The sequence below is a fragment of the Podarcis erhardii genome (genome assembly GCF_964252035.2).
Source record: "Podarcis erhardii genome assembly, chromosome: 2".
Classification (NCBI taxonomy): domain Eukaryota; kingdom Metazoa; phylum Chordata; class Lepidosauria; order Squamata; family Lacertidae; genus Podarcis; species Podarcis erhardii.
In genome coordinates this window covers 122924488-122947688 of record NC_138498.1, presented here as the reverse complement: position 1 = coordinate 122947688, position 23201 = coordinate 122924488, and the positions used below count along the sequence as shown (strand labels likewise).

At 44.3% G+C, this 23201-nt stretch overlaps 2 protein-coding genes across 3 annotated transcripts in view; both read left to right on the top strand.

Moving 5' to 3' along the window:
• Window positions 1–23201, top strand: part of LOC309336511 (uncharacterized protein) — a 218366-nt gene that overhangs the window by 6173 nt on the left and 188992 nt on the right. For both annotated transcript variants that reach the window (XM_081852358.1, XM_081852357.1), the window contains exons 3-5: window positions 1111–1237; window positions 3133–3221; window positions 4409–4535. In XM_081852358.1, coding sequence (XP_081708484.1) covers window positions 1111–1237; window positions 3133–3221; window positions 4409–4535 — 343 coding nt within the window. The remainder of the gene's footprint in view (window positions 1–1110; window positions 1238–3132; window positions 3222–4408; window positions 4536–23201) is intronic.
• Window positions 18040–20959, top strand: LOC309336349 (vomeronasal type-2 receptor 26-like; the record flags this gene model as incomplete). Its single annotated transcript, XM_081851971.1, has 3 exons — window positions 18040–18225; window positions 19171–19297; window positions 19821–20959. 3 exons carry the CDS (start codon window positions 18040–18042, stop codon window positions 20729–20731), a joined length of 1224 nt encoding a protein of 407 aa, XP_081708097.1. The 3' UTR covers window positions 20732–20959.

Sequence of the window (23201 nt, the reverse complement as noted above, 5' to 3'; positions counted from 1 at the left end):
TCCTTATTCAATTTTTGTACCATATCTCCTCTTATCCTCCCTGTTAGTTTGGTAATATGGAAGCATTCCATCATTTTAGATAACCAGTCTGTTTTAGTTGGGACGCTGCTGCTTTTCCAATTTTTGGCAATCAATAACCCTGCCGCCGTAGTTGCATACATAAATATTGGTCTGGCCGTTCTTTTTATTTCCTCTGACATGATACCCAGGAGAAAGGATTCTGAGTTTTTCCCCAAATGAAAATCTTAACATCTTTTTCAGTTCATTATAGATATTTTCCCAGAATCCCACTATCTCTTTGCACTCCCACCATATATGTAGAAAGGTTCCTGCCCCGTTGTTGCATCTCCAGCATACATTACTACAGTTTTTGTACATTTTTGCCGATCTGGCCAGGGTCAAGTACCATCTGTATTGCATTTTCATTACAGAGAATATTTTCATCTTGGTGGTTCCAAGGAGGAGAAAGCTATATCAATGGCTACTAGCCATGGTGGTTGTCTCCCTCTGCAGTGGGAAGCAGCCATGCTTCTGAATACACCCCTTGCTGGAAGCCTCAGGAGGCGAGAGTTATAATGTTCTCGGGTCCTGCTTAAGGTTTCCCCCAGGCATCTGGTTGGTCACTGTGAGAACAAGTTCCCATCTAGCAACCCATGTGCCCCTTTGGTTTCAGATAGTCCATAGGTAGACGAGTCTAAAAAACCCAGGACACAAATTGTCACAGCCTTCCAAGCGGCTGCAGTGGACCATTGACCAGAAGTAATGTATTTAGCATGAACTCTGGAATAGTGTACTCGATTCTGACCAAACTAAGCGTCCTGATGTACCAGTATATTTTGCTCCAGGAGGCTTAGTTGGGTCAGAACCGAGGGCACGCTCCAAGAGTTAACGCTAAACACATTACTTTCTAATTGAATCGCCCCTTAATTCAGAACCGATGATTTAAATCGTGGTGGCAGGTGGGCCATTCTCTGCTTCCTGTGTTCCTGTTCCAGCCCCACTGAGTGCTGCAGGGTTTTGCAGAGCTGGAAGAAGAAGATGGTGAAAATCCATCCCATTCCTGTAGTTCTCTTCCCTGCTCCCTGAATCAAATCTTGGTTGCTGTTTCAGGTGCCGCGGTCCCTCCCGCAAGCGGTCGCTGATTCCCTCGAGTCAGAAAAGGATGTTCCTAATGCCTGCAAGAAGTCTCTCCGCGTGGAAATCGCGCCAGAGATTCGGACTCAAGATGCGTCGCTGGGTAAGGGAGGATTTCCCGTTCCTTGAATTTCTGGGTGCTATGACGTTCTCCAGGATAAAGTCTAGATCTCCCTCTTCCTTTTTGTGGATGCCTGTAATTAATGAGCCGCTGATCTTGCCTGTGGGGGGTGCCTGTCCATCTCTGAGCGTGGGTCCCACCACAACTCCCAGAGCTTATTCCTCTCTCAGCCTGAGGGTTGAATTCAGCATAACTCTAAGCTGGGTATGACTGCACGGAACAAGTTCCGTTTGCACGACAAGATTAAATCTGTATGGAGTTTTCTCTTAACTCTCCAGAACAGATTTAGCAGGCTTTGGGGAGAGGGAAAAATCCCACTGCAATAGTAGATCTTGTTCCGTACACACAATTGAGTCGAATCCCATCTTGTTTCCTGTTTTAATTAGCGTATTTTTCGCTCTATAGGATGCACCAGACCACAAGACGCACCTAGTTTGGGGGGGAGGAAAACAAGAAAAAAAATATTTTGACTCTCAGAAGCCAGAACAGCAAGAGGGATCTGGCTTCTGGGATACTGTGTGGCTGTTCTGGCTTCTGGGATAACCGCGCCAAGCCTCTTCAGGGCAGTGGGATGAAGGCTCCCCCTGCCTGAAGAGGCTGCACACAGCTAAGATTTTAGCCTTCAAATGCCTGGGTAAAGAGAAAGGCTTTTAAATGCCTTAATATGCACAACAACATTATATTATAAGGTGGCATATATATATATATAGAGAGAGAGAGAGAGAAGTATTTTTGAAAGATTTATATTTTATTAAATTTTCACATAATCCATCTTAGCTACATTACAAATAACCATTTTTGTTTTTTCTTTGACTTTCCATATTGTTCGATAAAGACATTATAATTCAGATCTCTTTACTGCCTTCTTGTTCATAACAATACATTCAATATAAACCTAACAAGAAGAAATTCCACTGTCCTAGTCTGGCAGTTAGCTTTGCCGTTTCAACACAGTCCATTAATTTTATTAACCCATTCATCTGTTCTGGATGTTGTTTCCTCTTATACTTAGAAGTATTATTCCTTTTGTTTGTTATCTGATTCATATCCCACCATTCCCTCCCAAAGGAGTTCAGGTTGGCGTTGCGATTATGAAACCATTGCATTATACTTGTAGCGTTTTAGAGAAATATTGTGTGCTGATACCTTTTAGTGCGCGGTTGCCCCTTCAGATTAACCAAGCAATAAAAAAAGTTGGCAGCATGGGCATAACAGCAGCAGTTCTCTCCCGCTTGGACTACTGCAATGCGCTCTACGTGGGGCTACCCTTGAAGGTGACCCAGAAACTGCAACTAATCCAGAATGCGACAGCTAGACTGGCGACTGGGAGTGGCCAAGACCATATAACACCAGTCCTGGAAGACCTACATTGGCTCCCAGTACGTTTCCGAGCACAGTTCAAAGTGTTGGTGCTGACCTTTAAAGCCCTAAACGGCCTCAAAGGCCCAGTATACCTGAAGGAGCGTCTCCACCCCCATCGTCCAGCCCGGACACTGAGATCCAGCGCCGAGGGCCTTCTGGCAGTTCCCTCATTGTGAGAAGTGAGGTTACAGGGAACCAGGCAGAGGGCCTTCTCGGTAGTGGCGCCCGCCCTGTGGAACGCCCTCTCATCAGATGTGAAGGAAATAAGCAGCTATCTTATCTTTAAAAGACATCTGAAGGCAGCCCTGTTTAGGGAAGTTTTTAATATTTAATGCTGTATTGTTTTTAACGCTCGACTGGAAGCTGCCCAGAGTGGCTGGGGAAACCCAGCCAGATGGGCGGGGTATAAATAATAAATTATTATTATTATTATTATTATTATTATTATTATTATTATTATCATCACTGTTTTTCCAAAAGCAAAAACAATAATCTCTTTTCGCCAACTTCTGCAGCAGGCAGCGGGGTGTTGTCCCTGAATTTCTCCGAATCACCTCTCATTTGTGACAGAGCAATAGCAGCAGCTTCTGCACAGTCAACTCGGGTAAGGATCGTCAGAAAAACATGTACACAGGATGGTTGGGGAGCTTCCACGTTCCATAGATTCACAGAAGTATAGAGATGGAAGGGACCACATGAGTGAGTCACACCTAAAGAATCCCTGACAGATGGCCACCTGACCTCCAATGAAGCAGCCCACCACCTTCTGAGAGGGTCTGTTCCACTTGTCGAGCAGCTCTTACCGTCAGAAAATTATTCCTAATGCTTAGTCTAAGTGCATACAGTTGTTGTACCTGGGTTTTCGAACAGCTTAGTTTTGGCCCCTAAACAAAAATGACTGTTCCGTTTTGCAAACTAGTTTTGGAAGCCGAACGTCTGATGGGACTTCCCCGGCTTCCGATTGGCTTCAGGAGCTTCCCGCAGCCAATCAGAAGCCGCATTTCGGTTTCTGAATGTTTTGGGAGTCAAATGGACTTCCGGAACAGATTCTGTTCTACTTCCAAGGTACGACTGTATATTGGGTGCCTGTCATATGGCGATAGAGATGTTAAACCCATCAAAGGACACACAACAGAGGCTGCGAGCTCTGCTTATTTTCCTTAGGCAAAGGTTTGGCTCCAAAGGGGTGGTGGGGAAGGGGATGCTCATTTCTTCCAGAAATCTTGCAGAATCTGTTTGTCAATCTTTCGTTTGTATGCCGCCTTTCCAAAGTTAAAACCATGCTCAAAGCGGCTTACAACATATATTAAAAAAATTACATAACTACGGTGGAACCTTGGTTCTCGAACTTAATCCGTTCTGGAACTCCATTCGACATTTGAAAACCAAGGCACGGCTTCCGATTGGCTGCAGGAGCTTCCTGTGCTCAAGCGGAAGCCACATTGAATGTTCAGCTTCCGAAAAACATTTGCAAACCGGAACACTTACTTCCGGGTTTGCAGCGTTCGGGAGCCGATCTGTTCGGCACTAAGCCGTTTGAGAACCAAGGTAGCAATGTACAAGCATAATAAAAGTAGTCGTAAACAATAAGTGAAGCATCAAAAAGCTCACAACCAAATTGAACTATTTCCACATAAATAATAATATCCAAAATAAAGGTGCGAGAAATGAACAGTGACAACAGCAACAACCATTCCCACAACAACTGTTCCCTCTAAAAATACCCTAGCCCAAGATATATATGTAAGATATATGTAGCTTGAAGGACGTGCCATTTTCTTCCTCATTCAGGGTCCCATGGCCTTTGAGGAAGTGGCCGTGTGTTTCACCGAGGAGGAGTGGGCTCTGCTGGATCCGGGCCAAAGGGCTCTGCATGGGGAAGTGCAACTGGAGAATTACTGGAACGTGGCCTCTCTGGGTAAGGGCCAGACTTTGTTAAGTCCCATCCATTTGTTACAATACAATACAACTTTTAAAAATGCTGTCACAAAATATACAGTGAATCTTGAAAATATGCCTCTCAGGTGCCAAAGGCCAGGTTAAAGAGGTTTGTCTAAAGCATATATACAGTTGTAACTTGGTTCTTGAACTTAATACGTTCCGGGAGTCTGTTCAACCCCCAAAACCGTTCGACAACCAAGGCGTGGCTTCCGATTGGCTGCAGGAGCTTCCTGCACTCAAGAGAAAGCCACGTCAGACTTTCAACTTCCGAAAAACGTTCGCAAACCAGAACACTTACTTTGGGTTTGCGGTATTTTGGAGCCAATTTGTTCGGGAGCCAAGCCATTTGAGTACCAAGGTACCACTGTAATGAAGTTGCCAGACACACTTCTGTGGGGAGTGAGTTCTACAGCTTATTGTCTGCCACCATCACTATCCTGAGCTTCGGGGGGTGGGGATGGGAGTCTTGGAGGTCTGTAGGAAAGGAGGCAGTTTTTCATATATTTGGGGCCTGAATGATATATGGCTTTAGACACAAGCATGAGTAGCTTGAATTGGGCCCGGGAATTAACCCATTGCATGGTACCCAGTGCAGCTTGGAACTGTAAGTAAAGCATTTTAAACTTACTTAGCAGTGTGTGGTCTGTTCATTGCAAAAGGGGTAGGTCAACTTACATGCAGCTGAGATGGGATAAAGAAATGCAGCTGTTTGAAAACATGTGTTATATGAGATTTAAATGGAACCCCAGGCAGTAATTTGGCCGCTGCAGTTTGGACCAGTTGAAGTTTCTAAGTCATCTTCAAGTGCAGCCCCAATAAAATCTGGGCAGCACAGTGTAGGAACTTCTGTTGGATGTGTAGAGCAGTTCTAAGTCTTTGGAAGGAATGTGGAAGCAGAACCACACCTGTACACCGTCTTCTCTGCAGCAGTAAATTTGGCATGATGGGTGATGAAAAATTACTTCCTCCTTGTTCCCCTGCTATGTCCTCTAACCAAGTTTCTCTCTCTGTATTCCAGAAGGTGATGAGTGGGAGCGTAAGACTGATGAAGGGACATATGGAGAGTTGTCGGAAAGGAACAAGAATCTAGAAATGGAAGAGGAGATTGGAGATCAAGTTGAGCCAGAAAAGCAGGAAGGAAATCAAACAGAGATGTGGATGAACGAATCTGTTACGTGGCAGGGTGACAATTTCCCCGAAATCTTAGTTCAGCAGGAGAAACAGAAAGGGCAAAGAAAAAATGTCTGCCCAGTATGTGGGAAAAGCTTCAATCGCAAGTCAGACCTTAACGTTCATTGGAGAATCCACACAGGAGAGAAGCCATACAAATGTCTGGAGTGTGGAAAGAGTTTCCGGCAGCTAGCAAGCTTCTCGTCACATCAAAGAATTCATACGGGAGAAAGACCGTATAAGTGTTCCGAGTGTGGAAAGGGGTTTTACGACAAATCGAGCCTGGTCATCCACCAAAGAATCCACACAGGGGAGAAACCATATCAGTGCTTGGTATGTGGAAAAGGCTTCCATCAAAGCTTCGGCCTGACTTCCCACCAAAGAATCCACACTGGGGAGAAACCGTACGTTTGCTCGGAATGCGGGAAGAGCTTCTACGATAAGCCACACCTTACTAGACACCAAAGAATCCACACAGGGGAGAAACCATATACTTGCACGGAATGTGGAAAGAGCTTCAGCCAAATCACGAGCTTCACTTCCCACCAGAGAATCCACACCGGGGAGAGACCCTTCATGTGCTCGCACTGCGGGAAGAGCTTTTACGACAAGTCCAACCTTCTCACACACCAAAGAATCCACACAGGAGAGAGACGATATGAGTGTCAGGAGTGTGGGAAGACCTTCAGTCAGAAAAAGAGCCTCACCTCTCATCAAAGCATACACACAGGAGAGAAACCGTATCAGTGCCCAGAGTGCGGGAAGTATTTCAGGCAGCAAACGGACCTTACTTCACACCAGAGAATCCACACTGGGGTGAGACCTTTCCAGTGTCTGGAATGTGGGAAGAGGTTTTACAGAAAAGCGGATCTAAACAGACACCAAAAAGTTCACGCTGGGGTTGGGAGACCCATCATTGCTTGGAGCGTTGAAATGGCTTCAGATGGCGTATCCATCTTATGCCCTCTAGGGGAATTCACAGAGGAAAGCCAGTGTATGGCTTCTGAGATTAAGCAAGAACCCTGTTGCTAGCACAGCCCTTATTAGCCATCAGAGAACCCACACAGGGAATTCAACTCCTCTGCACCAAATGAATACTTGGGAGTGTTGGGGAGCGTAAAAGAAGCTTTCGGAGAATTGAAAAGCTTGCTGACTTATTTTGTGACATCTCAGTTGGCCCAAAGAAAGGTTTTGCCTTACTGTGGACTTCTTATTTTGTACTTCCATTTGTTGCACTTAAGATTTCTGTTAAAAAAAAAAAAGTTTTCGTACTATTCTGAACAAACGAATGAAAGCTTCAAGTCTTGCACCTGCAAGAGTTATCCATGATACAGATCGTGAAACTGGTTTTGGACCATGGTTTCTGTTGGACCAGCTTCTCATATGAGCATGCTTGGATATCGAGGTCATCTATGTAGGCCCTCTTGTCAATTCCAAACCTACGCCTAGGAAGGGGCCTTCCTCTGTCGCCACACCCTACCCATGGAGATTTCACAGAACTGTAGAGTTTGAAGGGACCGCAGGGACCACCTAGTCCAACCCCCTGCAGTGCAGGAATGTTTTTGCCCAACCTGGGACTTGAACCCTTGACCCTTAGATTAAGAGTCTCATGCTGTACCAACTGAGCTATCCGAGGGGATTTGTCCCTCCTCTCTGATTCATGGCCTTTCATTGCAGTGTTAAGACCAGCCTTATGTTTAAGCATTAGCCTGATAGCCTTAGGAGACAAGGAATTGTGGGCAGGCAAGTGAGGGGGGCAGTATTCTTTACCCTCTCTGAGTTCAGCACAAAATGCAAGTGGGTTGTCAGAGGAGGGATGGGGTTTTCCGGCACTATTTCCAGCCCAGCATCAGGGTAAGGAAATAATAATGGCAGGCCAGTAATTTTTGTGAACTTATTTATAAGGCCGGTTTATTTTAGGGAGGTTTTCAGCGTTTGGAGGTTGGATTTGATTGATTGATTTGCAATAATTGATATATAATCTTTGTGGGATATTTTCAATGTTACTTCCTTCTTTTTCATTTAGATATTGCATGGCCATGATTGCATAAGTAACATACATATTTGGTTTACGCGCCTTGTATTTTCACAAAGCATCTTCAATGCAGCATTTTTTTTAATCTCTCTGATTAGGATGGGGTGGGAGAGGAGGCAAAATGGAAAGCTGTTTGTGAAGTTTGTTTTTGTACCTGTCTGCTTTCTGTTTGGTGCTGTCTTCTCCTTTTTTTGTGTAATCAATTTATATTGAAAGTTTTCAACATCAAATGCAATAAAAGCCTAATAATAATAATAATAATAATAATAATAATAATAATAATAAAAAATTATTATTATTATTTATACACCACCCATCTGGCTGGATTTCCCCGCCCACTCAGGGCGGCTCCCAACAGAATCTTAAAAACATGATAAAACATCAATAAAAGCTTCCCTAAACAGTGCTGCCTTCAGATGTCTTCTAAAAGTCAGATACAGTGAAACCTTGGTTGTCAAACGCTTTGAAGCTGAACAATTTGGAACCTGAACGCCGACAATCCAGAAGTGAATGCTTTTGTTTTCGAACGATTTTCGGAAGCCATGCAGCTTCCAAGCCGCATTTTTCATTTTCCCCCATTGACTTTGCAGCCAATCCATTGATCCCCAGTTTTTGAACTTTATGGAAGTTGAACGATCTTCAGGAATGGATTTAAGTTTGAAAACCGAGGTTCCACTGTAGTTGTTTCTTTTCTTGATATCTGATGGGAGGGTGTTCCACAGGGCGGGCACCACCACCGAGAAGGCCCTCTGCCTGGTTCCCTGTAATCTCACTTCTCTCAGTGAGAGAACTGCCAGAAGGCCCTCGGAGATGGACCTCAGTGTCCAGGCTGAAACTAATATAAAAAAGGGGAAAGAGCAAGAATAACAAAAGCAAGACAATAAAGATGGAAAAGAAGAAAAAGGGAATATAAAGCCCTCTATTAAAATGATTTCTTCATCCTTATTCCGCACAAAGAAGAGTTCTGAACCCTCCCATCTCTCATAAAGAATCATAAAGTTGGAAGGGACCTTGAGGATAATCTAGCCCAACCCCCTGCAATGCAGGAATACACAGCTGTACCGGACGGGGATCGAACCTGCAACCTTGGTATTATCAGCATCACATTCTAACCAACTGAGCTATCCAGGCTCCCTCTATAACTGATACGTAACCTTTGTGGGATATTTTCACTGTTGCTTCCCCCCACCCCCAAATCGCTCTATTTCTGGCTTGTAGATTTTGTTCTCTTCCTTTTGAAATACTTCTCGTTTGTGCTTGCATATGTTGTTGTTTTTAATTGCATATTATTATTATTATTATTATTAGCATCATCATCATCATCATTTTCCTTAGCAGCATTGAACTATATATGGAAAGGAAAGGCATAAGCATTGAAAGCAAATCAATAAAGGATAACTTATGGACACACGAGTTCTTTACTGTGTGAGAAGGGAGTATCTGATGCCCTCAAGGCTCTTTGGACTTTCTTGGGACACCTGGAACGGTTCAGAGGACGGCCCGCTCCTGAGGGATGTAGGCTCTGCAAGGTAGCGACTGCAACTCCTATTGGCTGCTGGAGCACAGCTGCTCTGTCGAAATGCATTCTTCACCAAATGGCTATAGGCGGTCTAGTACTATCGCATCTAACGTGGGGATCCCGGCAGAAGTCAGGGATCGAACCTGAGATCTTCTGCTTGCAGTGCAAATCTCTCTCTTCTCTCTTTGGCAATCACTCGTAGCAAGTAAGATTGTCTACCATAAACACAGTTTTAATAGTGAGTCCGTAAGTGACTGGAGGCCGATTCTGGATCCACACGTCCTTCCACAGTGGGGACATTGGTTTGTGGGCAGGAATTGATCAGGGTGAGGGTTTGCCAAGCGTGCCTTCCTCTTAGCACATTTCTCCCTTGCGTCCTGAGTTCAAGTGTCTTCAAAGTCCATGACACTTTTGGTAAAGGCTGTTCTCCAACTGGAGCGCTCACAAGCCAGTGTTTCCCAATTGCTGGTGTTTATACAGTGGTGCCCCGCAAGACGAATGCCTCGCAAGATGAAAAACCCGCTAGACGAAAGGGTTTTCCATTTTGGAGGTGCTTCGCAAGACGAATTTCCCTATGGGCTTGCTTCGCAAGACGAAAACGTCTTGCGAGTTTTTCCGACTCCCCCCCCCTCCTTTTTCTAAGTCGCTAAGCCTTTAATAGCTGCTAAGCCGCTAATAGCGCTAATCCGCTAATAGGATTGCTTCGCAAGATGAAAAAACCGCTAGACGAAGAGACTCGTGGAACGGATTATTTTCGTCTTGCGAGGCACCACTGTACTACATTTTTTAAAGATTTGCCTTGAGAGAGTCTTTAAAGCTCTCTTGTTGACCACCAGCATTACGCTTTCCATTTTTAAGTTTGGAATAGAGTAATTGCTTTGGAAGACGATAATCAGGCATCTGCACAAGACGATGTTGCGCTGCAGTATATCCTTAACTCTAATTCCCCTTGCTGAGGTCCCCTCGCAAATGCTCTACCCCTGAGCTATGGCCTTTCCTCTTGCGGATCTGTTTTCCTCCAACTCTGCACCTGCTCCTACAGGGTGGAGGTGATGCTTCACCTCCTAATTATAGGAATCATAGTGATTTAGTTCTCTTTTTTTCTTGCCCCCAAACTCAAGGGACCGACGCCCCAAGCATCACCTTATTTTTGTCATTCTGCAAATAACCGAAATCTCAGAATGGAGAGATGCAGGAGGCAACTTAATGCAACAAGAAATGCCTACTTAAATACCTCCTGAGAAACGCTTTGAGGTAGGCACGGACTCTGCCAGTATGAAGAGACTGTATCATCCCTCTGCTCTTAATGTCACTGGGGGCTTGGTCCTGCTTCTAATTTGCTGCTTACTATGCTGAGAGCAGCCACAACAGAGGCAATGAGAGCCAGCAGACCCAGAGTGATGATGTTGCTGCTGCTGCTGCTGTTGCTGCTGCTGTTGCTGCTGCGATTTGTAGGCTCTGGGATGCCAAAGGCAAAATGCCCCTTGAAGATGGAGAGGGATGTTCCAGATGCGTTGAATTATTACATGCCAGGAGACCACCTCGTAAGTGGGGTCATTTCTACAACACATGTTTTCCATGCAGCCGACAGTTTCCGCGAAGCACCCCAAATGGTGCTCTTTGGGTAAGCACTTCTGTGGCAATTGGTTTCATGCTATTATTCTCAACTATGATTTCCCCCACTCCAGGAATCCTTATTTGCCAGGGACAAGTCCTGTTTTCTGGAAGTGTCCGTCCGTGGAGATGCAAAAAACCAATGGGATGTCACTTCCATCCTGTCTTTCCACCTGCAAGAAGCAAAACAGCTACCCATTAAGTTGCTAACATATTGACGCTGAATCCTGAAAATATGTAGGCTACGTGTTCCCAGTTCTGGATTTCGGAGGTGGGCAGGTGGCCTGATGTGGGTGGGATTGGGCTTCTTTGCAAGGAGCAGGTCCATAACTTGTTGGTTCTCCTGGATCCAACATTGTTACTGACCAGGATGGCAATATTTTACCTCCACTGTCAAGGCAGCATTTCCCTGAATACCAGCTGCTGTGAATCGCAGGTGGGCTGTTGCGCTTTTTGATGGATGGGGTTCCGTTTAGAATTCATATAATCCCCGTGTTCAAACATATGCCAGTTTGTTTGCAGACACAACTCAAGGTGTCAGGGATGAAACTAGGCTTTCTTTCACCCGGGTCAAAGACTCAGTTTGGCACACACACATGCAACAACAACAACAATAATAATAATGGAAACTGTAATGATCAGGCACATACCAGAGAGTAAGTCCAGAGTAAGTCTGGCACATAGCAGAGAGTAAAAATGCGTAAGATTGCAGTATACGACTGCAGAATCTTTACACAGTTACCTGGGAGTAAGCTCCATCAAATTCAGTGGGTAGTAAAGGCTTGCTGTTCAGTGAGTAGTAAAAGCTTGCCATTAAGGCTCTAAAGAATGAAAGAATAAACAAAGTATACGCCACAAGATTGCTGGCTGCTGAACCATTGCAATTAAAGAATTTAAAGTGGATTGGCTACATTTTCCTCCCAAATTACAGGAAGGGATAAATACAAACCGCTTTGTATGTCAGCATCACATTTCTTTCATTGCAAGTATTTTATTTTCAATATAAAGAGGACTCAGATTTTGTAGCTCATTGTATGCAGCAGTGCCCATTGTGTAAACGTGTATGTTGTCCTCTAGATCCAAACACACCACCCACCCACAGAGAGAGAACACAAAAGCAAGCAATACTCCAAAGTTCTTATTTTGTGAACTTGACATTTAAATTGTTTAACCCTGATAAAAGCTCCAAAAGGGGCAGGAGGTGGTGTTCTACCTCTTCACCACTTTTAATTGACCTCTGAGGTGCTGAGGGAAGCAAAAGCAGAAGGAAGCAGCAAAACTTCCCCTTTTCAACTTTGCTTGTGCCTTTCCCACAATTTCTCTCTCACACACAGTTCCAAAAAACGGGGAAAGGGGAAGGAGGTCCGTTCACTTTTGCCTCTCCAGGTTTTCCTGCTTCCCCTTGCAAATAACCATCCCTCCGGTGTGCAGCAGTTCTCCACTCCATGACTATGATCAGAGCTGGCTAGGCAGGAAACCCAGGCAGGCTGGGAGCCTCAGTGGCGCCCCTCTAGAGGCTTCACCCAGGGCCGAAACCCTGCCTAGGACGCCCCCCATTAGCTATGGCCATGAAAATATTCACGTTAGTGTTGGAAGCCGCTGCAGCACCAGCTACAAAGAAGACAGGCCAGTGCTGCTAGAATTGTTTTAGCTTTTTAATTTGTGTGCATTTTGTTGCTGCTGCTGTGTGATGGCCTGGGACTCAGGCTCAGAACCAGAGGAGTCTCAGCCCACCCCGGATCCTTTGCCTCAGGCATCATTTGAACCAAGTCTGGGGCCTGATCCTGAAGAGTCCCAGTCTGCACAGGTTCCCCTGCAACAAGCACCAGCTGGGCCGAGTCAGGGGCCTGAGCCTGCCCTGGCTCCAGAAGCGGGGATGACCTCGTTGCCTTCAGCTGGGCCATCACTTACAGCTGCTCCGCTACCGGTTGGGTCAGGAGAGGCTGAGGCAGCCCCTGAGTCTAGTAACCCAGCAACGTCTCCCAAGCTGCAGAGACTCAGGTCTGAGAGAAGGAGAGACCTGAATACTCGCAGGAGGAGTGCTCGCCTTTGGGTGAAACCAGGAGGTGAGACGCTGGGGGATCAGGACTGGCCGCTACCCCGACAAAGATAAAAGGCTGTCGGACCCTGCCCCAGGTTGCGGGAGCAACATTGCTGTATGTTAGATCCTGCCTGAGATCCTATACCTGTCCTTGCCTGGTTTCCTGCCTTGGCCCTGTCAGACTGACTCCTAGTGGAACCTCCAGATTCTGGTCTGGTCCTGGACCACATTTCATGGGTTACCCCGCACCCAGCACATGCTGTTTGTTTCAGAGAGGGGAGATGCTTCAGGGAGGAGAGGAGTTTGGAGAAGTAGGGGGTCAATCACAGTGGATTAGGGAAGGGGGGGTAAGGTGTGGGAGGTGGGGCAGGCTGGGAAAAGGGCATATGACACCAGCAGTTATTACCATGCCATGTGCCAGCCCTTCCTCTAACTGGGAAATTGTGGTTGTCCTATAAGCCAGCCCTCTTCTTGGCTGCTGTTGCTAATTGCCAGGTTGGATCTGAAAAAGACGTCCTTCATTCATGATTGTGAACTTTTCAGTGTTCAAGCATTCAAATGCTTCTCCTTTTGAGGGTGTTTAGAGCTGCCATGCATCCGGGAGTTGTCTGTCAATAATAGCATCTGGGTGGAATTTCCCAAAATTGGGAATGCCTGGGGAAACCCATGTGGGAAGTGTCTGGATTTTCACTTTTTGAAATATGGCAACCCTGGGGGTGTGGAGTTGTTGCTTAACTGGCAAGCAGCTATTTATCTTTTAACAAACACACACAAACCAAAATGCGACGAGAATCTGCTGTGATGCTTCATGCTAAAATCTGTACCAACACTGTGGTGTCCAGAGACTAAGGATTAAGAAGGCAGGGATTTGACATGTTTTCATTGGCTAGAGAATGACTTTATGATACACACTTTGTTGCAGGCAAGCAAGGCTCCTAGCCTACTGGTACCTCTTGTCCTTCCAGATTGCCATCCATGAGATCAACCAGGATCCCAGGATCTTACCCAACATCACCCTGGGCTACAGCATCTATGAGAACTATTTCGATGCAAGGGTGACCTATGACACCATTGTAGATTTGCTCTCTCCTGGGCAGGCAAATGTTCCAAACTACCATTGTGGAAGACAGAGCAAGCAGCTGGTTTTAATTGAAGGGGTTGACTCAGACACTTCCATCCAGATTTCAAGCGTTACGGGAATCTACAAAATCCCCCAGGTATGAAGGCACAACCACAAGTACGCGATAGAATAGTACATCTTTTCCAGAGGTTGTTCAAAAAAGGAAGGGCTGTTCTTCCAAGTAGAATAGTCAGTAACCTGAGCCCCTTATCCCAATGAATGGGGATGGAGAGAACCAATGAAATCACCTGCTGAATGCTTTGAAACTCTGCAGAATATGGCTCTCTGTGCCCGCAGTTTTCAGTTAATAAAGAGTATCGGAGCTTAGTCCTGTAAATCAATGAAATTTTCCATCTCTTCCCTGTCCTACCAGGTCAGTTATGCTTCTGTTCATCATGCTCTTGACAAAACACAATCTTCTTTCGTCTACCGTGTGACCCCAAATGGTGAACCCCCAAGCTCAGGGATTGTCAGACTACTCCTGCATTTCAAGTGGACTTGGGTCGGGCTCATAGCTCCTGACTCTGACAATGGAAAAAGGTTTCTGAGCACCTTGGCGCCTCTGCTTGCTAAGGGCGGTGTCTGCCTTGCCTTCTCACAAACCATTTCACGAGGCTTCTTTTTTATAGCCGACGCATACATAAAGCTCCGGCAGAAGATTTCACTTTCCATGGACAGGCGAATCAATGTGTTTCTTTACTATGGGGACTCTCAGTCCCCCTCAGAAGCCGCAACTACGCAAAAAATAGTGGGTGAAACCCTGAAACCCATTACTGGAAAAGTTTGGGTCACGATAGCTTTGTCATATATCAGCTCCAGAACATCGCCCAAGAAACTTCAGAACCAACACAATCATGGCTATTTATCTTTATTTATCCAGACGAAAAAAAGGATGAAACATGAAGATAATCTACCAGTTCCACCTCATAGAGAGGGCAATCCAGTTTGGCGAAAAGGATATCATTGCTTGTATTCAAAGCATGTGTTATCCGTGAAAGGTCAGAACCAATGCAAAGCGAGAGAGAACCTGGAGGGCTTCCCTCAAGGTGTCCTCGAGAGAAGCCTGTTTCAAGACACCAACAGCATTTACAACACTGTCCAAGCTCTGGCACAGGCCTTAAATGCGGCCTACTCATTGAGATCCATGCAGATGGTGATGGTGGGTGGAAACAGGTGGGAAGGTGGAAGACTCCAGCCATCACAGGTATTCTTTTCTTCCTCTGCTGATATGTATGGCTATGAACCCTTTGGAAAGTTCCACACTGCCATTGCTACTTGAATCAAATATGCCAACAGGGAAAGGGGCAGTTACTCAGAGGTAGAGGTCACAATTTCAGTCTCTGGGATCACCTGGTGAACCTGTGAGAGACCCTATCTGAAATGCTTTAAAGTTTTTCAAAACATTTTTTTATTACTTTTTCAAATTTTACAAATTCTTCTAAGCAACATTGGAAGAATCTCCCTTATCTGTTTACAACTAATTCAGAATGCGGCAGCTAGACTGGTGACTGGGGGCGGCCGCCAAGATCACATAACTCCGGTCTTGAAAGACCTACATTGGCTCCCAGTACGTTTCCAAGCACAATTCAAAGTGTTGGTGTTGACCTTGAAAGCCCTAAACGGCCTTGGTCCAGTATACCTGAAGGAGCATCTCCACCTCCATCATTCTGCCCGGACGCTGAGGTCCAGTGCCGAGGGCCTTCTGGCAGTTCCCTCATTGCAAGAAGCAAAGCTACAGGGAGCCAGGCAGAGGGCCTTCTTGGTAGTGGCACCCACCCTGTGGAATGCCCTCCCATCAGATGTCAAAGAGATAAACAACTACCTGACATTTAGAAGACACCTGAAGGCAGCTCTGTACAGGAAAGTTTTTAATGTGTGACATTTTAATGTATTCTTAATCTTTGTTGGAAAGCTGCCCCGAGTGGCTGGGGAAACCCAGCCAGATGGGCGAGGCATAAATAAATTATTATTATTATTATTATTATTATTATTATTATTATTATTATTACTTCCCACCCAGCCTTCCATGGTGTTATTTTCTTACCTTAGAAAGCTGCTATATTACTTATATTTTACCCATTATATACATTGATAAACTACCCATTCTCGTCTGCTGGTATACTACAAATCCTGCATACACTTCAACATAGCCACAATATTTTTACAAATATTCCACATAATATTTCAAAACTTCAAGAATTTCCCCCCTCATTCTCTTCTTTAATTCTCTCAGTTAGTCTAGCCACCTCAGCATATTCCATCATCTTCATAAACCAATCTTCTTTTGTTGGGACTTCTTTTTCCAGTTTTTGCGCCGAGGCTATTATTGTCGCTGGCGTAGTATACATAAACAAATCAGACAGTTCCTTCGGAAGCTCTGGTCCAATGATACCTAACAGAAAGGCCTCAGGTTTCATGGGAATCATCGCTTTAAATGTTTTTTAAAACTCATAAACCATTTCCCAATAACCTTTCACCTTTCTGCAGGTCCACCACTAACAGGTACTTGTTTTACTCTTATACATTTTTGCAATTTTATACAGTTAATCAGTGTCAACGATATTGATCTTCAATCACATTGCGACCATTAAAAAAAAAAAAGTGTGGCCACTATGTGTCTAGAAGACATGTGTAACAGAGCAGGTTAGAAATAGCCAATTTCTGGTGGGGCTCCGCTACAGGCGCCATGGAAGATGGCCAGCAATACCATCTCTCCAGCTCACACGACATAATTTAGAGGCTGAGATGGGAGTAATCAGCCTCCCTTTTTCTTCCCGGTGGAAGGGAAGATGCAGTCTCATCCGCGGCTGCCCACAAACCACCCTCGTGTTCGTAAAGAAGGAGGGGCTGGGGGCACTGGATGGAAAGCCCTCGAGGGAGCTCGGATCTCCTGGACGCCGTCTCTGTGAGCGCTCCAAGTTCCATTTCTTAAGATAAAAGATTGGATTTAAGATTTATGGACATGCTTCGAGCGAAGAATGGGTATTCAGTCTGCTAAGTCAGCCACTGAGATGCTAAGAAACACGGAGTGGAAGAAAGATAACATCAAAGAATAACATCTAAGGTGGTATGTTGAAACAGAACGGAAAGGAGGGGGGGATAAAACTTTTTCTTTTCTTATTATGATATTACCTAACAACCCCCCCCCCCAAGAATCGTCTATACTACTTATAGCAAGTGAGATTGGAAAATATAAACTCTGTGGAAACAATATTAACTAAAGCTTTTGTTCTATGAAATATTTGGAAGAAGATAAAAGACTTTCTTGTGACGCACTATTTAATCGGGATCCGTCATTATGAGACAGACTGTGTTGCAGAGATTAATAGTCATAGGGGGAGGCAAGCTCTGACTTTGTTATTATATTTGCATTTCAAGTTTGATTTGGCAAGCCTCCCCTGGAAAGACTAATGTTTGGTGCAACCTGTCTGAGAAAATTAATGAGCAAATGCCTAGATTTTATTTCATCAGAACTGAGAAAAGATGGCTTCTGCCACCCGAGAAGGACTTTTGAATGGATTCAGCATAAACACCAGCGTGTGAGGACACACTGCAAATAAAAGACTTACCAGCTGCAAAAGGAAAAAAAAAGGGAGAGTCATACAAAGTTCACACAGTAGTATATTATTGCTCACTTCAGCTCGCCTGTGGAAACAACTCAGAGGCTATAAAAAAAAGGATAACAACAAGAAGATTTAAAGAAGGGACTATTGACACTCAAGGCAGTAGAAATATGAGATGATTGGATCCCACTGAACTCGAAGCATGGGAACCCCCAACAAAAAAATTATAATTTGGCAAAATATTTGGACTTTATGATATGTATTTGTACAATTTGGAATATTTAATGTGATTTGATTGGATTGTTAAAATGGAAAACTTAATATTTTTTTTTTTAAAAAAGAAATAGCCAATTTCTGGATTTTCTTTATCATTTTAGCTTCACCCTTTCCTGAGAAATGTCAGGCTTGGGAATACTTCTATGGGCGGAGTTTATTTGGATGAGAACGGGGAGCTGGCAGCTGACTTTGACATTGTGAACTTTGTGATGCTTCCCAATAATTCTCTTCATGAAAGGGAAGTTGGGCACATGGAGAGGTGTGGATCCCGAGACATAAAAGTCACAATTGATCGGAATGCCATTGTGTGGCCTCTTTCGTTTAATGAGGTGGGTTAAGCCGTTCACTTCATTCTGTAACTTATCTCAGGTTCTAATGATTCTTTTTGTATTATCCATAAGACAGTGTCTCTGAAGCTTATTGAAAAATAGAAAAGGTTTACCTGGAGTTACAAAGTGACCCTCATAAAATGATCGAACAATGAGCAATGAAAGAGGGTGGAGTAGAGAATGGATTGACATTAGATGAAAATTTGAAGTTAGAACATATGACGATGAATTTAAGGGTAAATGAAGAGGGTATGAATTTGCTGAACTAACTTTTAAATGGAATACAAAAAAGGGAGGTGAGAGGAAGTCAGGAAAATAAGTAAATGAATCGTAAGAAATTGAAAAAAGGGATTTTTATTTTTATTTTTTTATTTTTTTCTTCTTTTTTATGTTAAACTTTTGGTTTTTTGTATTTTTCTGGTGTGTTTTTTTCCTGTTAACTGTTATGTAACTTTTTTCTCATTAAAATCTAATAAATATCATTAAAAAAAGAAAGAAAGAGGGTGGAGTAGGCAAGGGAAGGGATATTGGAAAAGCAGTAGTAGTCTCTTCTCATGTTGAGTACAGGAGGTCAGGAGACTGAAACCAGCATGCAGAAACACCGGAGAGCTGTACTAACCCTTTGCAGAGGTTATCGTGAAGTGCACTTTTATGCATGTTCATCCAAAATCAAGATCCAAACTACTTCTGACCTTCAGCATTACTGCAGTCTTGTTTCTTTCATTTAAATAGCAGCTCCTGGAGGGCTTGACCATGATTGGGACTGTGGTTTGTGGGGAAGGAGTTTAACCTTTTCATTACATGTCACACCGCTCATGAACATTATTTCCAATCACCACTCCACTAGAGCTGCTACTTGGCTTGTGAGGGAATCCATTGTTAACTCCAGTGATTTTCCATAGCTAGAAATCCCCCTAACTCTTGCTGCTCTGTCCTTATGGGTAGACCGTGCCTCATTCCAGATGTACAGAGATCTGTCACCCTGGGGACTTCAAGGTGATCCGGGAAGGAGAGGCGCTTTGCTGCTATGATTGCCTTCCCTGCATGGAAGGAACAATCTCTACCAAGGAAGGCAAGTGATTGCAGGGGAAAGGGAGGCATTCAAGAATGGGACAATGGTTCTACAGGCATTGTTGGAACTTGGAAGAAATGACAGTGGTGGGAACTGATTAGGGTGATGGATGATTCAGCAACCCACCCCACCCCAAAGTTATTTATTTGTATCATCATCATCACCAATGCTGATCTTTGTCATTTAAGCAAGATATAAATTGGTCATCCACTTACTGGGTAAGAATATTCATCTGACTAGTCCTAACATTTGTATTCTATGGTAAAATGGCTCTCCCACAATTCAGGAAGGCGACAACCCAGCTCTTCTGCTGGAAATTCTATTTCTGGCTTGTGGGAGACCCCAGGCTCAGCCTGTGCCATGCATGACCTCTCCCACTGATGGCCCGGCCTTCCATACTTCCCTTCCATTTTTCATTTGTAGGTGGCATGAAAATGTTCACTACAAAACATGTATTTTGTGGAATGTAATAGAACTCTTGTGGATATACGAATGATGCTAAAGTTACTCTTCTTCTTTCCAGATGCAGACCACTGTACCAAATGTCCAGAAGATCAGCATCCAAACAATGAGCGAGTTCAATGTGTCCCCAAGATTATAACTTTTCTGTCCCATGGAGAACCTTTAGGGATCATCTTGGCTTCTTTCACACTATTATTGTCCTTTATGACTTGCCTCGTGTTAGGAATCTTCATTAAATACAACGAAACTCCCATCATCAAAGCCAACAACAGGGACCTGTCCTACACACTCCTCTTCTCCCTCCTGCTCTCCTTTTTGTCCTCCTTCTTCTTCATTGGTCAGCCAATGAACACAACCTGCCTCCTCCAACAAATGGCCTTCAGCATCATCTTCTCAGTTGCTGTGTCTTCTGTCTTGGCAAAAACCATTACTGTTGTGCTGGCTTTCCTGGCCACAAAGCCAGGGAACAGGGTGAGGAAATGGCTGGGGAAAAGTCTGGCCAACTCTATTGTAATTTCCTGTTCCAGTGTCCAAGTTCTCATCTGCACCATCTGGCTGGGAATATCTCCTCCTTTCCCAGACTCTGACATGCACTCCCAGCCCGGGGAGATCATCCTGAAATGCAACGAAGGGTCTGCTGCTATGTTTTATGGTGCCCTTGGCTACATGGGCTTCCTGGCTGCCATCTCCTTCACTGTGGCTTTCCTAGCCAGGAAGCTGCCTGGGGCCTTCAATGAGGCCAAGCTCATCACTTTCAGCATGCTGGTCTTCTGCAGTGTTTGGGTGTCCTTTGTGCCTACCTACCTGAGCACCAAGGGGAAATACATGGTAGCTGTGCAGGTCTTCTCTATGTTGGCCTCCAGTGCTGGGCTTCTGGGCTGCATCTTCCTTCCCAAGTGCTACATTATTGTACTGAGGCCTGATTTGAACACAAAGGAGCACCTGACAACAAAAACAAAAGATGGAATTTGATTCTTAATGCACTTTTCCCACCAAGGGAATCTGTGTGCAGCACAATACTTATAAGAAGAAGCTATTTCCCTTTCAGGTGTTTATTATGAGCTGCTCTTGTAGCTATTTTTTAATCTATCCAAAACCTAACATGTCATTTCCAAAGTGAATGCACAGTCATCCCAGGACAATCAGAGGCCCTTTTGATTTAATGTCTCACTAAATAGGAACCCTTTTCAGAACTTGATTCAGATATATCCTCTTAATATGCCCGGGTGATCTTTATATCTGTGTCAGCCTGACCAATGTTGCATGATCTTATTTTCCACAAATAAATTTGTATATGTAACATGTATGCCGCATGCAGAGTCTGACATTTTCTTCCTTTTGTGCAGAAGGAAGTGGATTTGGCTCTGTGTAAGTATGCTCAAGGTTGCACCACTGGAATATCTAGTGGAAAGCTGTATATATTTCAAATTATTTCACTTTGTTTTTGTGACCACTTCTTGTAAATATTCCTCTCCCTGTTTCTGCCTCTGAGCAAAACATAGCAATTCCCTTCCCTGATATATAGGGAAGTTCCACAGGAGGTTTTGCAATTCAGCATTTTAAACCTTAAACTCCCAATGTATTGCCTCTAACCCCCTTTTTCTGTTTTTGTAGATCCGCAAAATAATCTGCTTCTAAAGGTATTAGGAAATTGAAGACGAATTCTGAAAACTTAGAGATGTTCTATCTGCCATGTTCTTGAGTGGGAAGATGGCCTGAGCTAAAAGGGGCTACACTCCTCTGGGTGGACGAGGTCCACAGCTTTGGGGTCCAGCAACATTGTCACTGGAACCTCAGAATTAACTGCCTCCATTAGTGCTTAAGACCCAATGAGCTGGATAATGATGATGATGATAATAATAATAATAATAATAATAATAATAATAATAATAATAATAATAATGGCCCACCCATCTGGCTGGGTTGCCCCTGCCACTGTATGCTTTTATCTTTACAAAGTTTACTTCTACGACCAGAAGAACTGTATTGTAGAAGATGAGTTCATGATGTACCAGCTTCTCTTCAAGTATTTGCATCTAGTCTGTTTATGATTTCCACGAGACAATAAACATTCTATACTTTGAACTGAACGGAGGGGCAAATGAGTTTTCTTAAGCAAAAAACTCTGGAAAAGGCTGACCAATAGAAAGCAGGAAAACTCTGATATTCTGCTAGACAGCAAAGCTACCACTCCGCTGAACTAATCCCCCTATCATGGGCATAGCCAGGTGGGTGGGGGCTAGCTGCATAAACTCTGGTTGCATAAAAAGCCAACTCCTTTTGAAATAAGGCATTGTCTGGACCCATTGTTTAAAACTTTACTTGCAGAACTTTCTTCAAAACAGAACAAAAACATCAAAGATACATCCAAATAATTCCATGCAATATGGTATATTGTGCAAGTCCATTTCTTAGAAAGAAAAGAAAATTCCAAACAGACCTATAAGAAAATATCTCCTTTCCTTACAGCCTCCAATTAGCCTGAGGCCGTTCACCTGGAGAACTTCATTTACATCCATACTCTCACAGAACCTGGAGAAAAAAGACTCTTTCAAAATGCCGATTTGCAATTCAATACCTTTGTCCCTTGTAAGGGATGCGGGTGACGCTGTGGGTTAAACCACAGAGCCTAGGACTTGCTGATCAGAAGGTCGGCGGTTCGAATCCCTGTGACGGGGTGAGCTCCCGTTGCTCGGTCCCTGCTCCTGCCAACCTAGCAGTTTGAAAGCATGTCAAAGTGCAAGTAGATAAATAGGTACCAATCTGGCGGGAAGGTAGACGGTGTTTCCATGCGCTGCTCTCGTTCGTCAGAAGCGGCTTAGTCATGCTGGCCACATGACCCGGAAGCTGTCCCTCGGCCAATAAAGCGAGATGAGCGCTGCAACCCCAGAGTCAGTCACGACAGGACCTAATGGTCCGGTCCCTTTACCTTTACCTACCTTTGTCACTTATCGAAGGTTAAACACTCACATGTTAGCTACCAGAAAACAATAAGAGTCCATTATCACCCCTTCAAAGCAGTTCATAGGCCCATGTGCCCCCAAACCACATCCCTGATGCCAACAGGGATCCCTTATCCCATTATTGGTGAAAGAAGCATTATGTTGTAGCTAGTAGAATAGGTTGTGGGGTGTGAGTGATGGGACTGCTTCTTGGGCTTTCAGATGTGCACATAGGCCCCAAAATGTCCTGAAAAAATAGCTTGATCCTGGCTTATCTGGTGGTGTATCTTAAATAAAAGTCATTCAAGGATCACTTTCCCCTCTGACCTTTTCCACAACATGTCGCCACATCAGTGAGATCTTGTGAACATAGAATCATCGAGTTGGAAGGGACTCCAAGGGTCATCTAGTCTAACCCCCGGCAATGAAGGAATCTCAACTAACGCACCCAAGACAGATGCCCATCCAAACTCTGCTTAAAAACCTGCAAGGAAGGAATG